This window comes from Oncorhynchus masou, chromosome 28, assembly GCF_036934945.1.
Source record: "Oncorhynchus masou masou isolate Uvic2021 chromosome 28, UVic_Omas_1.1, whole genome shotgun sequence".
In the NCBI taxonomy this organism is placed as follows: domain Eukaryota; kingdom Metazoa; phylum Chordata; class Actinopteri; order Salmoniformes; family Salmonidae; genus Oncorhynchus; species Oncorhynchus masou.
In genome coordinates this window covers 55,278,425-55,298,650 of record NC_088239.1, presented here as the reverse complement: position 1 = coordinate 55,298,650, position 20,226 = coordinate 55,278,425, and the positions used below count along the sequence as shown (strand labels likewise).

General features: G+C 39.0%; 1 protein-coding gene across 1 annotated transcript in view; it reads left to right on the top strand.

Moving 5' to 3' along the window:
* The first annotated feature begins 1,800 nt into the window (after window positions 1-1,800).
* LOC135517925 (stomatin-like) overlaps window positions 1,801-20,226 on the top strand; it is a 33,240-nt gene continuing 14,814 nt past the window's right edge. Inside the window, exons 1-5 of the mRNA XM_064942652.1 lie at window positions 1,801-1,957; window positions 5,577-5,686; window positions 16,742-16,814; window positions 19,358-19,440; window positions 19,534-19,737. Coding sequence (XP_064798724.1) covers window positions 1,894-1,957; window positions 5,577-5,686; window positions 16,742-16,814; window positions 19,358-19,440; window positions 19,534-19,737 — 534 coding nt within the window. The 5' untranslated portion in view covers window positions 1,801-1,893. The remainder of the gene's footprint in view (window positions 1,958-5,576; window positions 5,687-16,741; window positions 16,815-19,357; window positions 19,441-19,533; window positions 19,738-20,226) is intronic.

Below are 20,226 nucleotides of genomic sequence, written 5' to 3'. Positions count from 1 at the left end.
TAGGACATCTACTTTGTGCATGGCACAAGTAATTTTTCCAACAATTGTTTACAGACAGATTATTTCACTTATATTTCACTGTATCACAATTCCAGTGGGTCAAAAATGTACATACACTAAGTTGACTGTGCCTTTAAATAGCTTGGAAAATTCCAGAAAATGATGTCATGGCTTTAGAAGCTTCTGATAGGCAAATTGACATCATTTGAGTCAGTTGGAGGTCTAGCTGTGGATGTATTTCAAGGCCTACCTTCAAACTCAATGCCTCTTTGCTGGACATCATGGGAAAATCAAAAGAAATCAGCCAAGACCTCAGAAAACAAATGTGGACCTCCACAAGTCTGATTCATCCTTGGGAGCAATTTCCAAATGCCTGAAGGTACCACGTTCATCTGTACAAACAATAGTACGCAAGTATAAACACCATGGGACCACGCAGCCGTCATACCGCTCAGGAAGGAGACACGTTCTGTCTCCTAGAGAGTCTTGTATCAACATAACCTGAAAGGACGCTCAGCAAGGAAGAAGCCACTGCTCCAAAACCACAATAAAAAAAGCCAGAATGGTTTGCAACTGCACATGGGGACAAAGTTCGTACTTTTTGCCCTCTGGTCTGATGAAACAAAAATAGAACTGTTTAGCCATAATGACTTATCGTTAGGTTTGGAGGAAAAAGGGGGAGGCTTGCAAGCCGAAGAACACCATCCCAACCGTGAAACACGGGGGTGGCAGCATCATGTTGTGGGGGTGTTTTGTTGCAGGAGGGTGCACTTCACAAAATAGATGGCATCATGAGAATGTGGATATATTGAAGCAACATCTCAAGACATCAGTCAGTTCAAGTTAAAGCTTGGTCGCAAATGGGTCTTCCAAATGGACAATAACCCCAAGCATACTTCCAAAGTTGTGGCAAAATGGCTTAATGACAACAAAGTCAAGGTATTGAAGTGGCCATCACAAAGCCCTGACCTCAATCCCATAGAACATTTGTGGGCAGAACTGTAAAAGTGTGTGCGAGCAAGGAGGCCTAGAAACCTGACTCAGTTACACCAGCCCTGTCAGGAGGAATGGGCCAAAATTCACCCAACTTATTGTGGAAGGCTACCCCAAACGTTTGCCCCAAGTTAAACAATTTAAACTGTACACTTCTGACCCACTGAGAGTGTGACAAAATAAATAAAAGCTGAAATACATTACTCAATACTATTATTCTGACATTTCACATTCTTAAAATTAAGTGGTGATCCTAAGTGACCTAGGAGAGGGAATTTTACTTGGATTAAATGTCAGGAATTGTGAAAACCAGAGTTTAAATGTATTTGGCTAAGGTGTATGTAAACTTCAGACTTCCAACTGTATCTTACTTACTACTTGTGTTTTTCTTATTTTATTTATTGTGTGTTTTTGTTCTACCTTATGTTATTTTTAGTACTTCATTGCTGTTGATTACTGCACTGTTGGTATTAACGCTTGCAAGAAAGGCAATTCATTGTACTTGCTCAAGTGACATTAAAACTTGAAACTTGATATATTAAAACCCTCCTAATATTTATGTGTGTAAAACCCAAATGAGGGGCCTCAGCGCTTAAATCATGTTTTTTTAGCAACTGTCCTCCAAGAGTTGCCAAATAATGCAGCTGGCTCATTTTCCTTTTCAGCAAGCCAAATTATCGGGCTACATCATTTGTTGTTATAAAGCTACGTCATCATAGTTTTTTTGTGTGTGTGCTTGACCCAGTAGGGGGTGACAAAGTGCATAAAAATGAAGTAAGATATGTCAGTACATCCCCCTGAGGACGTCTTATCTTGTGACACAAACACGCTCATTTTCATCAACACACATACTCGACTGAAGCGACAGTACTGAGATCAGTGACTGAACTGTATTTTACAATGGAGGAAGACGGCAAAGAAACCATTTCAATTAGAGAGAGTAAAAGACGGGAACGTCAAGCAGGTAGGCCTAATCCAGTTTATTTACTTAAGTCTGCTGATATCTACATTTGGTCATCTTTAGTTGGTCAAATCAACACATGACCAAAGAAAGCAGTGGAACAGAGACCCACCCTACAAAACACCGTTATGGTGTGCGACGCCCGCATGCACGCATTATGTATCAGACATAATGGTTAACTTACGTTTTTGCCACATTACAATTTTGTATTCAATACAGTTTGCCTGCAGTGTCGGGCAGTTGCATAGTTAGGCTATTTGCCCAACGTCGATTTGCCAGATCAAATTCAGAATTCAGTGTTATAGTTAGTATCATAGCCCAGCATGGTCTCGTAGACTAGACTTAACATAGTAAACGTAAATCTGTCATACTCAAATTAGTATATATGGTGTTCACCCATAAAATTATTATTTCATTCAATGTTTATGTTTGCATCAGAAAAACAATAGTCCAACCCCTACGTCTCTAGGAAGTGGTCGCTTAATTTATACAACCGGTTAACAAAATATTAAAATAATGATTGACATATTTTCATAAAAAAATGTTATCTTGATCATTTCTTCATATTATTTCATCCTTCCACAAAAAAACAAAGCAAATCTATTGTTGCTACCCAAACCGTCTGGTCGTTCTATTGATTCGGTTGCCAGAGACGCGACCCAGTCGTTCAGTCTTTTTGTTCTCTATCTATGGATGCGACCCAGTCGTTCAGTCTTTTTGTTCTCTATCTATGGATGCGACCCAGTCGTTCAGTCTTTTTGTTCTCTATCTATGGACGCGACCCAGTCGTTCAGTCTTTTTGTTCTTTATCTATGGACGCGACCCAGTCGTTCGTTCTAAATGTTTCATTGTCATATTGGCTGGCAACATTCTTATCCCTTGCTTGTACAGGTTTAGGGTTAATTAGGCATTTCTGAATTTAATTCAATTCAAGAATTTAATTGGAATTAAAGAGCAATTTGTATCTGGGCGAAAATATTTTTGGTATCTCAGATTGATATGGGAATTCTCACATAGAAACTTAATTGGGAGGAAGGATGTTTGAAATGGTTTTTACATCATGATTCTTTACAGGATGCATGTAACTTAAACTCACTCACTTTTATACATCCCCTTGGTCCGTACAATTGACCTTATTTTAGCGCCCCAAAAACGTAATACTTTCAGATCAACTGTAATGTCAATACCATTGTAAAGCACAATTTTTCCCCTTTCCAAAATAATCAATTACATGACCTAAACGCTGCCCATTTCTGCATGATTCAACAAGGTAATGAGCCCCGTCGGGTCTTTTTAAAAATGGGAAGAGAAACTAATGCGTGATAGTGAGAAGGAGAGATGTGTGGGAAAATAGTTTTTTTTCACTCGATCTGTCCTACTTATCACCTTATCGCCTTTAAAATGTAAATAAAACACTATAAAGAGTTTATATGTTTGTGTCATTACATACCTATTTAAAGGTTTGTGTCGAATTTGAATCGAGTTTTTAGGGCGGTCCTAAAGTGATCTTATAAGTAAACAGCGGCTTTGAGAATGATGATCGCATGCAATGATGACGTAAAAATGACTAGGTATCCCCCCTTACCCCCGTCACTGTCCATTTTTAGTTTTTAAAGGATGAGAGAAGTGCTACACCTGGAGGAAAGAGACTGTAAGACAGAAATAGTTGCTTTACGAGTGCTGTACGTTACGACATGACACGTCACGATGTAACGGAGGGTCCGTTTTTTTTCAACTTTTCTCCAATACTTTAGAGCCATTACCATGTCGATCAACGCTTGAATAGAAACCTAGTTCACACCCCCGATTTTGAAGTAAACACAGTCGCTACAGTCCCATTAGTTTTCTTTGTAGTCTCGTTTGAATGTTGCGGTTGCACACATTTGTACGGAATGGGGTGAGTTTACGTTAGTCAGTTGTACAACTGAATGCATTCAACTGAAATGTGTCTTCTGCATTTAACCCAAACCCTCTGAATCAGACAGGTGCGGGGGGCTGCCATAATCGACATCCAAGTCTTCGGCACCCAGGAACAGTGGGTTAACTGCCTTGCTTAGGGGCAGAATGACAGATTTGAACCTTTTGATTACTTTTTATTACTGGCTCAACACAAGGCTACCTGCGCCCCAAGACCACATGATCTGTACATGATACAGATTCTGGAGTATGTCACTTTAATGTATTCAACATTAAACATATTAATATCAATATTTCCAAACTATCCTTTTGATTTAGTTTATTTTAAGACATATTATTTAGAACAATATACTCTACATGTACATCACATTTCCAAAGTGGGGTCTCTGCTAATTCTGGAAGTATGATCAATTTTATGAACATCAACAGAGAATGGGAAAATGGATTCACAGCGAACTCCCTTTGCTTGTGATTTAAGGAATGTGCAATCCTAAAAGAGAGCTGTGATTGGTTAATGACCTATAATGTCAATTTCTATGTATAAAATGGGTCATATCATTAAATGAACCAGAGAGCACACTCCGGAATTTTGACATGTATATTGTTACAAATAATGTTTAACAATAAGCAAAATCAAAAAGGGTAGTTGAGATTTTATTTTTAATATTGAACAAATGAATGTGAAAATGTGTATTTCAGAATCTAGACATGCTCCATATTTGAGAGAATGCTATAAGGATTATAATGACACCAAGTTGTTGTCTGTATCATGTACGGTTCACAGATCATAGGGTATTACAGGAGACATAGGTCTAAAAAGGTTCAAAAATGGCAACTTTCATCATGATTTTCTCCCCCAAAAAAGGAAAATACAAATGTAAAAAGCATGTTAAACATCCTTCCTCCCATTGAAGCTCCTATGTGAGAATTGTCAGATCAATCTAAAATACCCAAAGTATTTTCCGCTTCCATTGGCGTGAAATCACTCCACTCAATTCAGAATTGACCCAACCCTGCTACAGTAGTGGTGTATCCCCCCTCATGTGAATGCCAAGGCTTGTAATGTCACGATTGTGAATCGTCTGAATATTATGGTATACAGTATCTCTGCAGTTTGCATGTGATTCTGATACAGGTAGGTATGTTTCTTTTGAGTATGTCAGGGGAATTAGCTACTTGTTCCATAGCTAACTAGGTAGGTTTAATTCAACAAGTAAAGCTTTAGGGCTGTTTGCATTAACCAAATTTAATTTGAACAGTTGCTCAGTGGATACACATAATCTCTTCTAGACTGTTTATTTTAATCCTAATCTAACAATAATCTGATTGATTCATTGTTTTGGTAGGTGGTTCAGGGTGTGAATTTAGGGAAAGGTTAGTGTGATATCCCAGTCATCTGGATTGGATGCTTTCGCTGGTTGCTAACTTGAGACACATGCATATCTGGGTTTTACCAGCAGTTCTAAAACAATTTTCAGCCTAATTGTTTGTAGCCTAGGTAAAGTAGCTAATGCACAATTTCAGCTACATAAACTAGACTTGGCAGATCACAGAAGAATACGGATGAAACATTTTGAAGAATGATGCTACCAGAAATGCATGATGTGGAAGGGGCTGCTCTTGGGTTGGCTGGGATGTGAGAATGTACATTTTCTGTTTGCAGTTATATTTCACACTGTTGGTATGTTTTTGTATTGTCTTTCAGCCTTGGAGAGCCCAGATATTGGTATTGGCTTATGTGGGTGGATCATTGTCGGATTATCCATGCTTCTGATGCTCGCGACTCTGCCTCTCTCCATATGGATGTGTATTAAGGTACAGTCATTACCTATACATCTACACAAGCTGGATGGTCTGTGAACTGAGAACTGGTTAGGGGTGTCATTTGTGTGAGTCTATTTATTCTGTGAATTGATCGAGAACCAGCATGCCCCGTTGCCCATCTGGCCTTTCTCTCCTCCTCGTGATGCAGCACCATCCGTCAAGGTTGTATTGTTAGATATTTACACACTTTAAACTAGGAACATATAGAAAAGGAATTACTAGATGTGTCATAATGGCTTGGAAGTTAGCTGCAGTGGGAGCCAAATTTGAAATGGAATACATTGAATACATGGAGCATGGTGGAAAGAAAATATTATTTAAATGGACTGTATTTTTGGAAAGGCTGGGTCACCATTCATGTAATACCTTAAATATTGACATCTCACGGTAGTGGGAAGCTGCTTTATAGTTTTTTGATGGGTCAATTCTTGGCAACCCTGGTGTGAAGGGGAGGAATGGCAGAGCAGACCATCATATAGCACTAAATATCTTTATGTGCATCTTGGAATGAAAATTTCAGAGGACCAGTGCTTCTATAGTGAAAGAAAATCTCAGATCTGTGGTTAGCCTTGCCTACATATCATTGTTTCCTCTTCAGAGGGCAACAGTGGTGTATATTCATGGATGCCAAGGGAAGCCAGGCTTACCAAAATATTTGACCAAGATTATTTGTCTTTTGTCTTTGTGTTTTCATAATTTCCCTTCAATTCACAAGTGGCTGAATCTCACCAGATAAATAATCTGAGCGAGGGAAACAGCGCCCCCTATGTCTAAGTATGTGTAGCCCATGTATCTGACGCTATCTGGAAAAAAGAGGATGACATGTTGCCACCGTAGAATTTGATTGATTGATGCCAGCAAGCATTTTGCCTCCCTTGATTAAAAAAGTATAAAATTATTAGCCAATCAGCGTTGACTTGAGCTCAACAGTGGGTTGTCCAGGCACTGTAAAATGCCCCCCACGGGAGGCCTTCACACCAATCAAATCACATCTAAAGCAAAATGTAATTCTTAGAAAAAAGTGTCTGTTTCTAGTCTGCTTGTGTTGTTGTCCTGCAGTAGCTAGCTTGCTAAATATGGCCTTTCACCATTGATTTGAGATGGTGATTTGGACTTGTTGTTTTGACTAACAGTACCTTTACAGGCCAATGATTATGATGGCGATTCTGATCTAACCATAAAGTCATATATTGTTCCACTGGCCTGAGATGATTCCATAAGTTCAATATGTAGCCTAGATGTAAAGTTGGTTTTACAGTCACACATTCGGACATTCAACGGGCATTCAACAGGCATTCAACAGGCATTCAACAGGCATTCAACCGGCATTCATCAGACATTCATCAGGCATTCATCAGACATTCACCAGGCATTCATCGGGCATTCAACAGGCATTCAACAGGCATTCATCAGACATTCAACAGGCATTCAACAGGCATTCAACAGGCATTCAACAGACATTCAACAGACATTCAACAGACATTCAACAGGCATTCAACAGGCATTCATCAGACATTCAACAGGCATTCAACAGACATTCATCAGGCATTCAACAGACATTCATCAGGCATTCAACAGACATTCATCAGGCATTCAACCGGCATTCATCAGGCTTTCAACCGGCATTCAACCGGCATTCAACAGGCATTCAACAGGCATTCAACAGACATTCATCAGGCATTCAGCAGGCATTCAACCGGCATTCAACAGGCATTCAACAGGCATTCAACCGGCATTCATCAGGCATTCAACCGGCATTCATCAGACATTCAACAGGCATTCAACAGGCATTCAACAGGCATTCAACAGGCATTCAACCGGCATTCAACAGGCATTCAACCGGCATTCATCAGACATTCAACAGACATTCAACAGACATTCATCAGACATTCAACAGACATTCATCAGGCATTCAACAGACATTCATCAGGCATTCAACAGGCATTCAACCGTCATTCATCAGACATTCGCCAAAAGCCATTTAAAATTGTAAAAATCAATAACTAATTCACAAACATAAAAATAGATATGGTTTATTCTATAAATGTCTAGAATACTTTTACAACCTTTGTTTTGAATAAAAATTCCAGTTTTGATTAGATGGAAATACATACAATCTTTAAAATGCTATTTAAATCTTTATAAATCAATAAATACTTCACAGTTTGTCACTTGTCACAGACATAAAAGTAAGTATGATATATTCTATAAGTGTCTAGCATACTTTTACAACCTTTTGCTTTGAGTAAACATTCCAGTTTTGATTTGATAAAAATACATACAATTTATAGATGCAATTTAAAGCGATATAAATCAATAACCAATTCACCGTTTGTCACAGAATCATCAAACTAGGTATGATTTATTCTATAAATGTCTAGTATACTTTTACAACCTTTGATTTGAGTAAACATTCCACTTCTGATTCGATAGAAACACATAACCTCTATAAAATGCCAATTAAAGATGTATAAATCAATAACATTTTCACTGATTATGACAGAATCATCAAGCTAGGTATGATTTATTCTATAAATGTCTAGCATACATTCACAACCTTTGTTTTGAGTAAAAATTCCAGTTTTGATTTGATAGAGGGCATGTAGTCCGACTAGAGGGAGTGTGGTCAAACTTCTAATGAGTCTGTTTTATACCCTATTAGAAGGGACCGGGCATAAAATTCTGTATCTTCAGTCATACTCAATTAGATTACAGGAAAAAACTACGGGATTAAGGGGTCAGGCTTGACTAACAAAGAAGACAGGTGCATGGATCAAGAGGACCAAGACAACCAAGAGGATCAACATGAACATTCCACAGTGGAGATAAGGAAAACTAAGAGTGAACCGTAACACACACTACCGTTCAAAAGTTTGGGGTCACTTAGAAATGTCCTTTTTTTTTTTGAAAAGCAGTTTTTTTGTCCATGAAATAACATCATATTTATCAGAAATACAGTGTAGACATTGTTAATGTTGTAAATCACTATTGTAGCTGAAAATGGCAGATTTTTTTATGGAATATCTACATAGGCGTACAGAAGCCCATTATCAGCAACCATCACTCCTGTGTTCCAATGGCACGTTGTGTTAGCTGATCCAAGTTTATCATTTTAAAAGGCTAATTGATCATTAGAAAACCCTTTTGCAATTATGTTAGCACAGCTGAAAACTGATGTTCTGATTAAAGAAGCAATAAAACTGGCCTTCTTTAGACTAGTTGAGTATCTGGAACATCAGCATTTGCAGGTTCAATTACAGGTTCAAAATGGCCAGAACAAATAACTTTCTTCTGAAACTCGTCAGTCTATTCTTGTTCTGAGAAACTCCGGGATGCTGGCCTTCTAGGCAGAGTTGCAAAGAAAAAGCCATATCTCAGACTGGCCAATAAAAATTAAATATTAAGATGGGCAAAAGAACACGGACACTGGACAGAGATATGGCTTTTTCTTTGCTACCCTGCCTAGAAGGCCAGCATCCCGGAGTCGCCTCTTCACTGTTGACAGTGAGACTGGTGTTTTGCGGGTACTATTTAATGAAGCTGCCAGTTGAGAATAATTTTGCAAACCCAATTTTTCAGTTTTTGATTTGTTAAAAAAGTTTGAAATATCCAATAAATGTCGTTCCACTTCATGATTGTGTCCCACTTGTTGTTGATTCTTCACAAAAAAATACAGTTTTATATCGTTATGTTTGAAGCCTGAAATGTGGCAAAAGGTCGCAAAGTTCAAGGGGGCCGAATACTTTCGCAAGGCACTGTACGTCACCTACATAGGTATTACCAAATCTCTTTCAATTCACATTACTTGTAGAAATAACTATTTGCAAACCTTTTAAAAAGTCCAGAAAGACAGTGGTCTTTGAAGGGTATTTATACTTTAGAATAGATATTTTATGTGAATGTATGTGGATGAAAGAATTCTGCCAGTGTTTTAATGTCCTAGTTTCATATTTTTTTCTTTACCTCCAACTCTATGTATCTAAGTGAGCCTATGAGGACCTTGGGGATCAGATTTACCATTATACCCATTGATCACTATTGTAAAGTGGCTGTTCCACTGATGTCAGAAGGTGAATTCACCAATTTGTAAGTCGCTCTGGATAAGAGCGTCTGCTAAATGACTTAAATGTAAATGTAAATGTAAATGATCAAACATATAACAGACAGACACTGCTCAAAAGGAGTTGCCACTTTATTAGGATCACCACCTTCTTCACAAAAATAAATTGCTCCTACATTCACTAAGTCCCGTGGTCTTGGCTTGCTAGTCACTAAAGCTTGCAGAGAAGTATTCAGGTATTCTGTTACTGTTTGTTTGGACTTTAGAATGTGCAAAATGACAGCACAGTCTGTGATGGTCTTTGGTAACTCAGAAAAGTAAAAAAAACTTGTACTGACTGTAATAAACTCTAATTGGACTTGACTTGAACAGTCTCTATCTCTTTCCCAGTTTCATCAACTGTTTTGAATTCACACTGTTCCAGAAGCTAATAAAGTGACTCCTGAATCAATAGACTTTCCAGAATATTTTCTGTGAATACCCAGAGTATTAAACATTTGGCTGTAAGTGTTGAACAGCTGAATCTATTTTTTTTATTTATTTTTCCTTTAGGCAAGTCAGTCAAGTCAGAACAAATTCTTATTTTCAATGACGGTCTAGGAACAGTGGGTTACCTGCCTGTTCAGAGGCAGAATGACAGATTTGTACCTTGTCAGCTTGGGGATTTGATCTTCCAACCTTTCGGTTACTAGTCCAACACTCTAACCACTAGGCTACCCTGCCGCCCCCACAGGAGATGGTACCATTTAGCTTGAATGGAGATGACAAAGAAGGACTTCAACAAAGCCAAAATAGAAAATGATTGGAAGGGGCCTCTTTGCTGTTAAATTAGAGAAGTATAAATAAATAAATGACTGTTGTGTCATGTAACTGTTGCACTAAAAATGAAAACATTGATTTGGCATACACTTTAAGATTGTAATAGAATAAATCCCACCTATTTTGATGATTATGTTATAATCAGTGAACACGTTATTGATTTATACCACTTTTTCTATCAAATCAAAAATGGAATTTGTATTTCAAAAGTATGCTTGAAATTTATAGAATAACTCATATCTATTTTGATGATTCTGTGACAAACGGTGAATTAGTTATTGATTTTTACATTTGTAAATGGCTTTTGCCGAATGTCTGTTGAATGTCTGAATGTATGAATATAAAACTAACTTTACCTTGGTCCTAGATGTAGCCTAGTACGCTCACGTTGACTATCTTGCAAACTTAGCTGGTTCATTGTTGCCCATGCCAGGAAATTAGGCTAGCAAGCATTTTAGTTTAGTAGCCTATGGCAACAAAAACTAAAAGTGTACTGTATGACAGAGCCATAGACCGTTTTGACAACTTGAAAAAGAGAATGGAATTAGCGTTCACAATTAGGGTCAAATGTTTTTACTCTTACCACATACACACAGACAGAAATCAGTACCATGGCTAGCCACGTGAGAGGTGGAAGTTGAGTAGGCAAATATAGACAGATGTGTGCCTTTCCAAATCATATCCAATCAATTGAATTTACCACAGGTGGACTCCAATCAAGTTGTATAAACATCTCCAGGATGATCAATGGAAACAGGATGCACCTGAGCTCAATTTTGAGTCTCATAGCAAAGGATCTGAATAACATATTAACAGATAATAACAGATCTAAATAACATATTCCTGTGTTTTTTTATTTTTAATACATTTGCAAAAATCTAAAGAAAAACCTGTTATTGGGTATTGTGTGTAGATTGATGTGAATTTTAAAAATATTTAATACATTTTAGAATGAGGCTGTAACGTAACAAAATATAGAAAAGGTTCAAGGGGTCTGAATACTTTTCGACCCCCACAGTTGAAAGTGTATGTCAGAGCAGAAACTATTCCATGATGTTCAAGAGACTGTCCGTATCTCTGAGAGAGAATTCTGATGAGGCACATATCTGAGGAAGTGTATAAAACAATTTCTAGAGTGTTTCCAAGAGCACAGTGGTGTCCATCATTGGGAATTGGCCAGACAGATGCGACTCATGAGAAGAAGTCACAGGACTGCACGCCTGGAGTTTGCAAAAAGGCATGTGAAAAATTCTGAGAGCGTAAGGCAAAAGATTTTATGGTCTGATGAGACAAAAAATGTACTTGGCCTGAATGCAAAGCGCTGTGTCTGAAGAGAACCAGGCAAAGCTCATCACCCGTCTAACACCATCCATACCGTGAAGCACGGTGGCGGCAGCATCATGTTATGGGGATGCTTTTCAGCAGCAGGAACTGAAAGATTAGCAAGGATACAGGGAACAATGAATGGAGCCAAATACAAGTAAATCCTTGATGGGAACCTGCTTCAGAGTGCAAACAACCTTAGACTGGGATCGAAGATTTACGTTCCAACAGGACAATGACCCCAAGCATACAGCCAAAGCAATGCTAGAATGGCTTCAGAACAAGAATGTGAAAGTCATTTAGTAGCCCAGCCAAAGCCCAGACTTGAATTCCATTGAAAATTTGTGGAAAGACTTGATGATTGATGTTCATCACTGCTCCTCCATCTAACTTAAGAGGTTTTGAGAAAGCCTGCCAGGAAGAATGGGAGAAAATACTCATGTTGTGCAAAGCTGATACAGATACCCAAGACGATTCAAAGCTGTTATCGCCGCCAAAGTTGCTTCTACAAAGTATTGTCTCAGGGGTGTAAACTACATTTTGGTATTTCATCTTCAATACATAAGTAAAAATGTTTAAAAATGTTTTTCACTTTGACATTATGGGGTATTGTGTGTAGATGGGTGAGAGAAAAACAACTATATAATCCATTTTGAATTCAGGCTGTAACACAACCAAATGTGGAATAAGTCAAGTGTAACGATTGTCCTCGGGAGAAGGAGAAGAGGACCGTCAGGAGAAGGAGAAAAGGACCAAAGTGCAGCGTGGTACGTAATTCATAATAATTTTAATAAAGATGAATACTGAACAAAAACAACAAACCGACAAAGGAACAGTTCTGTAAGGTGCACCAAAAACACTAAACAGAAAATAACTACCCACAAATCATAGTGGGAAAACAGGCTGCCTAAGTATGGCTCTCAATCCGAGACAACGATTGCCAGCTGCCTCTGATTGGGAACCATACCAGACCAAACACATAGAAATAGAAAACACAGAACACAAAACATAGAATGCCCATCCCAACTCACGCCCTGACCAAACTAAAATAGAGACAGAACAAAGGAACTAAGGTCAGGACGTGATCTCAAGGGATATGAATACTTTCTGAAGGCACTGTAGTGGTAAACTTGAAGAACTTGGACGTCTTGGTGAAGTGAAATTATTTTGAACGATACAATGTAGCCTAACAACATTGCTCGGAAACAGCACAGATGTGAGATTTGCTTCACTATAGAAGAACTGGTCCTCTTACATTTTTGTTCCAGGTTGCATATCAAAATATTTTAGGGCATATCGAATGTTTTGCTCTTCCCTATAACAGTCACGCCAAGCACAGGGTTACTAAAGATACATGCACAGGGTTACTAAAGATGCATGCACAGATTCCTTTTAAAAATATGGGCCTAAAAATGGGCCTCAGGATCTCATCACGGTATCTCTGTTCATTCAAATTGTGTTCATTGTTCGTAGCTTATGTCTGCCCATACCACAACCCCACCATGGGCAACTCGGTTCACAACGTTGACATCAGCAAACCACTCACCCACACAAGGCCATACACGTGGTCTGCAGGTGTGAGACCGGTTGGACATGCTGCTAAATTCTCTAAAACAACGTTGGAGGCGGCTTATGGTAGAGAAATGAACACTCAATTATCTGGCAACATCTCTGGTGGACATTCCTGCAGTCACCATGTCACTTGCATGCTCCCTCAAAACTTGACACATCTGTGGAATTGTGTTGTGTGACAACTGCACCTGTGTAATGTTCATGCTGTTTAATCAGTTACTTGATATACCACACCTGTCAGGTGGATGGATTATCTTGGCAAAGGAGAAATTCTCACTAACAAGAATCTAAACAAACTTGTGCACGACATTTTCAGCACATGAAACCTGAAGCCAACTTGTTGCATTTATATTTTTATTCAGTGTATATATTTAATGTAGTTCATGAATGGTGACACAGACCTTCCGAAAATGCATTTAAATTCCTACATTTATTTTTTCCACCCTGCTGCATGTATTCAATGTATTCCATTTCAAATTTGGCTCCAAATGCATCTAGTTCAGGGGGTATTGTGACGCATCTGACAGTTCCTTCTCCATATGTTCATAGACTTTACATATGATATCTCAATTACCAGTGTAGCGAAAAGTTTGTCAAAAAGGGGAGAGGGGGCCTCCCAAGTGGCGCATTGGTATAAGGAACTTCATCGCAGTGCTAGCTGCGCCGCTAGAGATGCTGGATTAGAGTCCAGGCTCTGTCACAGCCATCCGTGACCAGGAGATGCATGGGGCGGCACACAATTGGCCCAGCGCCGTCCGGGTTAGGGGAGGGTTTGGTTGGCAGAGACTCCTGTGCCGGGGCGGGAGCAGTGCACGCTGACACGGTCGCCAGGTGTATGGTGTTTCCTCTGACACATTGGTGTGACTGGCTTCCAGGTTTAGTGGGCATTGAGTCAAGAAGTAGTGCGGCTTGGTTGGGTTGTGTTTCGGAGGACGCACGGCTCTCAAACTTCGCCTCTCCCGAGCTGTACGGGAGTTGCAGCGATGAGACAAGACTGTAACTACCAATTGGAAACCACAGAATTGGGGAGGAAAAAGGGGTAAATAAAACCATATATACACTACAAGGCCAGCATCCCGGAGTCGCCTCTTCACTGTTAACGTTGATACTGGTGTTTTGCGGGTACTATTTAATGAAGCTAGATACAGTTTGTGCTGTTCTGTGAAGGGAGTAGTACACAGCGTTGTATGAGATCTTCAGTTTCTTGGCAATTTCTCGCATGGAATAGCCTTCCTCGGAACAAGAATAAACTAACAAGTTTCAGAAGAAAGTTCTTTGTTCTGGCCATTTTGAGCCTGTAATCGAACCCACAAATGCTGATGCTCCAGATACTCAACTAGTCTAAAGAAGGCTAGTTTTATTGCTTCTTTAATTAGGACAACAGTTTTCAGCTGTGCTAATTGCAAAAAGGGTTTTCTAATGATCAATTAGACTTTTAAAATGATAAACTTGCATTAGCTAACACAATGTTCCATTGGAACCCAGGAGTGATAGTTGCTGATAATGGGCCTCTGTACTAGAGGTTGACTGATTAATCGGCCTGGCCGATTAATTAGGTCCAATTTCAAATTTTCATATCAATCGGTAATCAGCCTTTTTGGATGCCAATTATGGCAGATTACATTGCAATCCACGAGGAGACTGTGTGGCAGGCTGACCACCTGTTACGTGAGTGCAGCATCAAAAGGACCTTGTGGCTGCAAGGAGCCAAGGTAAGTTGCTAGCTAGCATTAAACTTATCTTATAAAAAAACAATCAATCTTCACATAATCACTAGTTAACTACACATGGTTGATGATATTACTAGGTTAACTAGCTTGTTTTGCGTTGCATATAATCAATGCGGTGCCTGTTAATTTATCATCGAATCAAATCACAGCTTAAAACCAATACACAAGTATATATTTTTTAAACCTGCACATGTAGTTAAAATAAATTAATATTTGCAGGCAATATTAACTAGGGAAATTGTGTCACTTCTCTAGTGTTCAGTGCAAGCAGAGTCAGGGTATATGAAGCAGTTTGGGCCACCTGGCTCATTGCAAACTGTGTGAAGACCATTTCTTCCTAACAAAGACCGTAATTAATTTGCCAGAATTTTACATAATTATGACATAACATTGAAGGTTTTGCAATGTAACAGCAATATTTAGATTTAGGGTTGCCATCCGTTCGATAAAATACGGAACAGTTCCGTATTCCACTGAAAGAGTAAATGTTTTGTTTTCGAAATGATAGTTTCCGGATTTGACCATATTAATGACCAAAGGTTCATATTTCTGTGTGTTCATTATAATTAAGTATATGATTTGATATTTGATAGAGCAGTCTGACTGAGCGGTGGTAGGCCGCAGCAGGCTCGTAAACATTCATTCAAACAGCACTTTACTGCATTTTCCAGCAGCTCTTAGCAATGCTTGAGGTACATCACTGTTTATGACTTCAAGCCTATCAATTCCCAAAATTAGACTGGCAATACAAATGTGCCTATAAAAACATCCAATAGTCAAATCTATATGAAATACAAATGGTATAAAGAGAAATAGTCCTGTAATAACTACAACCTAAAACTTCTTAACTGGGAATATTGAACACTCATGTTAAAAAGAACTACCAGCTTTCACATGTTCTCATACCTAAGCAAGGAACGTAAACGTTAGCCTTTTTACATGGCACATATTGCACTTTTACTTTCTTCTCCAACACTGTTTTTGCATTATTTAAACCAAATTGAACATGTTTCATTATTTATTTGAGACTAAATTGATTTTCTTTATGTATTATGTTAAGTTAAAATAAACGTGTTCATTGTTCATTCAGTATTTTTGTAATTGTCATCCATACAAGTATATATATATATATATACTTGTAAGAATGACAATTACAAAAATACTGAATGAACAATGAACACATTTATATATATCGGGTTTTTTTGGTCCTCCAATAATCAATATCGGTATCGGCGTTAAAATAATCCTAATCGGTCGACCTCTACTCAATACACCTATGTAGATATTCCATAAAGAATCTGCCGTTTACAGCTATAATAGTCATTGACAACATTAACAATGTCTACAATGTATTTCTGATCAATTTTATGTTATTTTAATGGACAAAAAATGAGCTTTTCTTTAAAGAAAAAATACATTTCTAAGCGACCCCAAACTTTTGAACGGTTGTGCGTGTGTATATATATATATATATATATATATATATATATATAAAAGAAGGGAGAACTATGACTACCCAGCCTGTGTTACTTTCTCTCCCAGATTGTGAAGGAGTATGAGAGGGCCATCATCTTTCGGCTGGGGCGGATCCTACGAGGAAGAGCTAAAGGGCCAGGTAACATACTCCCCATCATCACCTTCACACCCACCGTCCTTGGAGAAACTCTGTGCCTATTAGCTATGATTCTTGGATTCTTTCAAGGTCCCATAAAATTACATTTTAGTCTCTACGAGTATGATATAAACGAAAATCGCAGTAAACAGGATGTGGGCCTGCCTTGAAACCACGTTAACTGTGAAAGTATGTTAGGAGGAGGAGTACTGGACTGGTAATGCAGAATAAACATCAACATCCCTCCTCAGCTCTCTGATCTTTCTTTTGCCTACTACCAACCGCCTATTCGGAAGGTTATTTTGTGCATCTCCTGTTTGTGTGTTTTCCTTTACTCTAATGATATTACCCTTTGATGCTAACTTTTTCCCTAAATTAGGTTCTCCTCATTTCTCGAATGGCCTGATTCAGACTTAGGAAATGTACGCTTTCCCTATGCACACCTTTCCTACGCACTTCTCGGTAGTTGGTATTCAGACTTAGGAAATGTACGCTTTCCCTATGTACGCTTTTCCTACGCACTTCTCGGTAGTTGGTATTCAGACTTACCATATGCAGGTGCAAAATAAATTATATAAAGAATAAAATGACAGTTACAAATGTAAGGAAACTAACACTAAAATGACAGTTACAAATGTAAGGAAACTAACACTAGTTAAAACTGTATGTGGGTATAACTGATGGTGGCTACCGATAGTGAATAATATTTAAAAAGATACAAATTGCAAAAAATACAGTATAAAGAAAAGTCTGGGCATATAATTAAAACATTCTACAAATCAAAAATCAACTCGGGTAGATTTGGCACTATTCTGTCATTTGCACATTTCTAAAGAAGCCTATAACTGTCATACCTGCATGTTATAGTGCCAGCATTTCGTAAACTTCACTGTTGAAAAGGTGATATGTTGGTATGCTTCAGTTTACAGCCATATAACTGGTTTGACATTTGTCTCCAGTTATCATAAGGTAAAATGGATCTAAAACAATGGTAATTTATATTTACAATCCCCTTATCCAAATGGCTTGCTCATTTACCGAGCTCTAATCAATAGCTCTTATCAATTAGTACATTTCAGTGCATGGACACTGGTGTTATTTCTTTTAGAAAAAAAATAAAGTAGATGTTGTTCCACTTGGAACCAACAGGTTACTCAACCTTATTCATTGTGCATAAAGGTGGTGGAATTACGAGGGAATTAAGTCAAGGTCAGAATATGGTGTATCTGTAGACACACCTTTGCCACACCTTAATTTCTTTGATTGCCACCCCAAACGAATAGCAGGTTAATAGCATGCTATTCTCATGCTTAAGTTCAAGACCAGAATACGTGTAGACAGAAAAGTCTAAAAAGGGAATTATGTTCCATTTACGCACTTCATTCTTGTTGGAATTCCCCCCTAGCTGAGCAGAGTGGCTAGATCAGAGGCATGCTATCTCTTTGTAGTTGGAGTGGAAGGGTGGTGCTGAGGGTTTGGTTGACATTTACCCCTCAGTAGATGTTGGCATTCTTAAGATAATTGATGAATTAGCTGTATTTACACTTTAACAATGTGCAAGATACGGTATTGCCATAAAAAATCTCCAACCTTCAGTGTAAGTATAAAGTGGCCCCTATCTACCATAGCCAGGCTATGGACATCAAACTCTCAAGCATTGCTCTCCATGGGTGAAACATGATCTAGCAGGATTCCGGAACAGCCGCATGATAACAGCCAGGGGTAATAATAAACTGTGTCCATCTGTCACGAAGGGACCCTCAAGTTCCTCTGCTGCCCGGAGACACAAACACCAAAGTTGAGTTTAATATTTGGTTTCGCCAACTAAACTCTGCTCATTATCTCTATGGTCTTTCCCCCTCCCTCCATAGTAAGTATTGTCCAACTGTCAGATAAGATCTTTTAACAGAATCAACTGTTATAAGTCAGGCTATGGGCTAGTCAGTAGTTTGCATTTGCAAGTTTCCCTGATGCTTTATGCATTGGTGTTACTCTGCATTAGCCTTAAACCAAGTTGGTGTGGTGAGTGAACCAGTTACATTTTTAGGGTGGGAATCCATGGAATTTTCCATCATATCCCATGATGCTTTGCATAGCGAATTCAGAGCATGCTCCTGTGTTTCAGACTTGCAGTACAGTACAACCAGGGCCAGCAGCTAGCATTTGGCTGAAGTCCCAGCTGGGAACAATTATTCAAGAAAAAGAAGGGGCTGTTTACATGAGTGAAAGTTGCACGGGGCAAATGCCTCTGTTACATTTACATTACATTTAAGTCATTTAGCAGACGCTCTTATCCAGAGCGACTTACAAATTGTTAAAGGGATACTTCAGGATTCTAGCAGCGAGGCCAAAATCCCAAAGTATCATTTTAAGCCGTTTGTTTGGCCTAAGCTACACACCATCATCATCTTACACACCATCATGCCCAGAACTCTGTATTTGTACTGTACTGATTGTACAATAGTTGTGAGACTAATGGAACTGAGGCTTGATTTGTAGCTTTAGGCTTTGCTGTAAAACATGTGTGCGTGCACATCACCCCACAGGCCTGTTCTTCATCCTGCCGTGCACAGATAATTTCATCAATGTGGACATGCGCACCATCACCTTCGACATCCCCCCACAAGAGGTGAGCCCCACCCCCCATTACCTTAATTACTCTTATCATGAAATACCAGTGATCAGTGCTGTCAGTAGAAACTGATTTTCCCCTTCTCCCCAGATTCTGACTAAGGACTCAGTGACGGTCAGTGTTGATGGAGTGGTGTACTACCGTGTTCAGAATGCCACCCTGGCTGTGGCCAATATCACCAACGCTGACGCTGCCACCCGCTTGCTGGCACAGACCACCCTGAGGAACGTCCTGGGCACCAAGAACCTGGCTGAGATCCTGTCTGACCGCGAGGAGATAGCCCACAGCATGCAGGTGGACCACAGAATCCTACCACTCACTCTGACCATAACCTGACCATACACACGCACCATACTCCACAGCATGCAGGTACTCTAATGCACTGTGGTCTGTTCTTTATTTAGTCTTGCTATAGCAACTTAAAACCACACTTTGCAGCAAGCCATAATTGCCATAAAACAGGAGATGTTGCTGGAGTTCACTAAAGCCACTAGGTAGCAAAGATGGAGGGGCATGTCTCATGATTAACAACTCATGGTGTGATTGTGGTAGCGTAAAGGAACTCAAGTCCTTTTCTTTTCCCGATCTGGAATACCTCAACAATTACCTCCTGAGATAATTTTCTTTGGTTATTGTCACTGCCGTGTATATTCCACCCCTCAATGTTTTTAGCAGTGCGACTGCATCTAGGGTATTACACAAGGTTAAGGTTAGGTGGTTAACAGATTTGTTTTTACTCCACCGCCCTTGGGTAGGTGGATTGAGTCTGGAAGTGCACCTAGG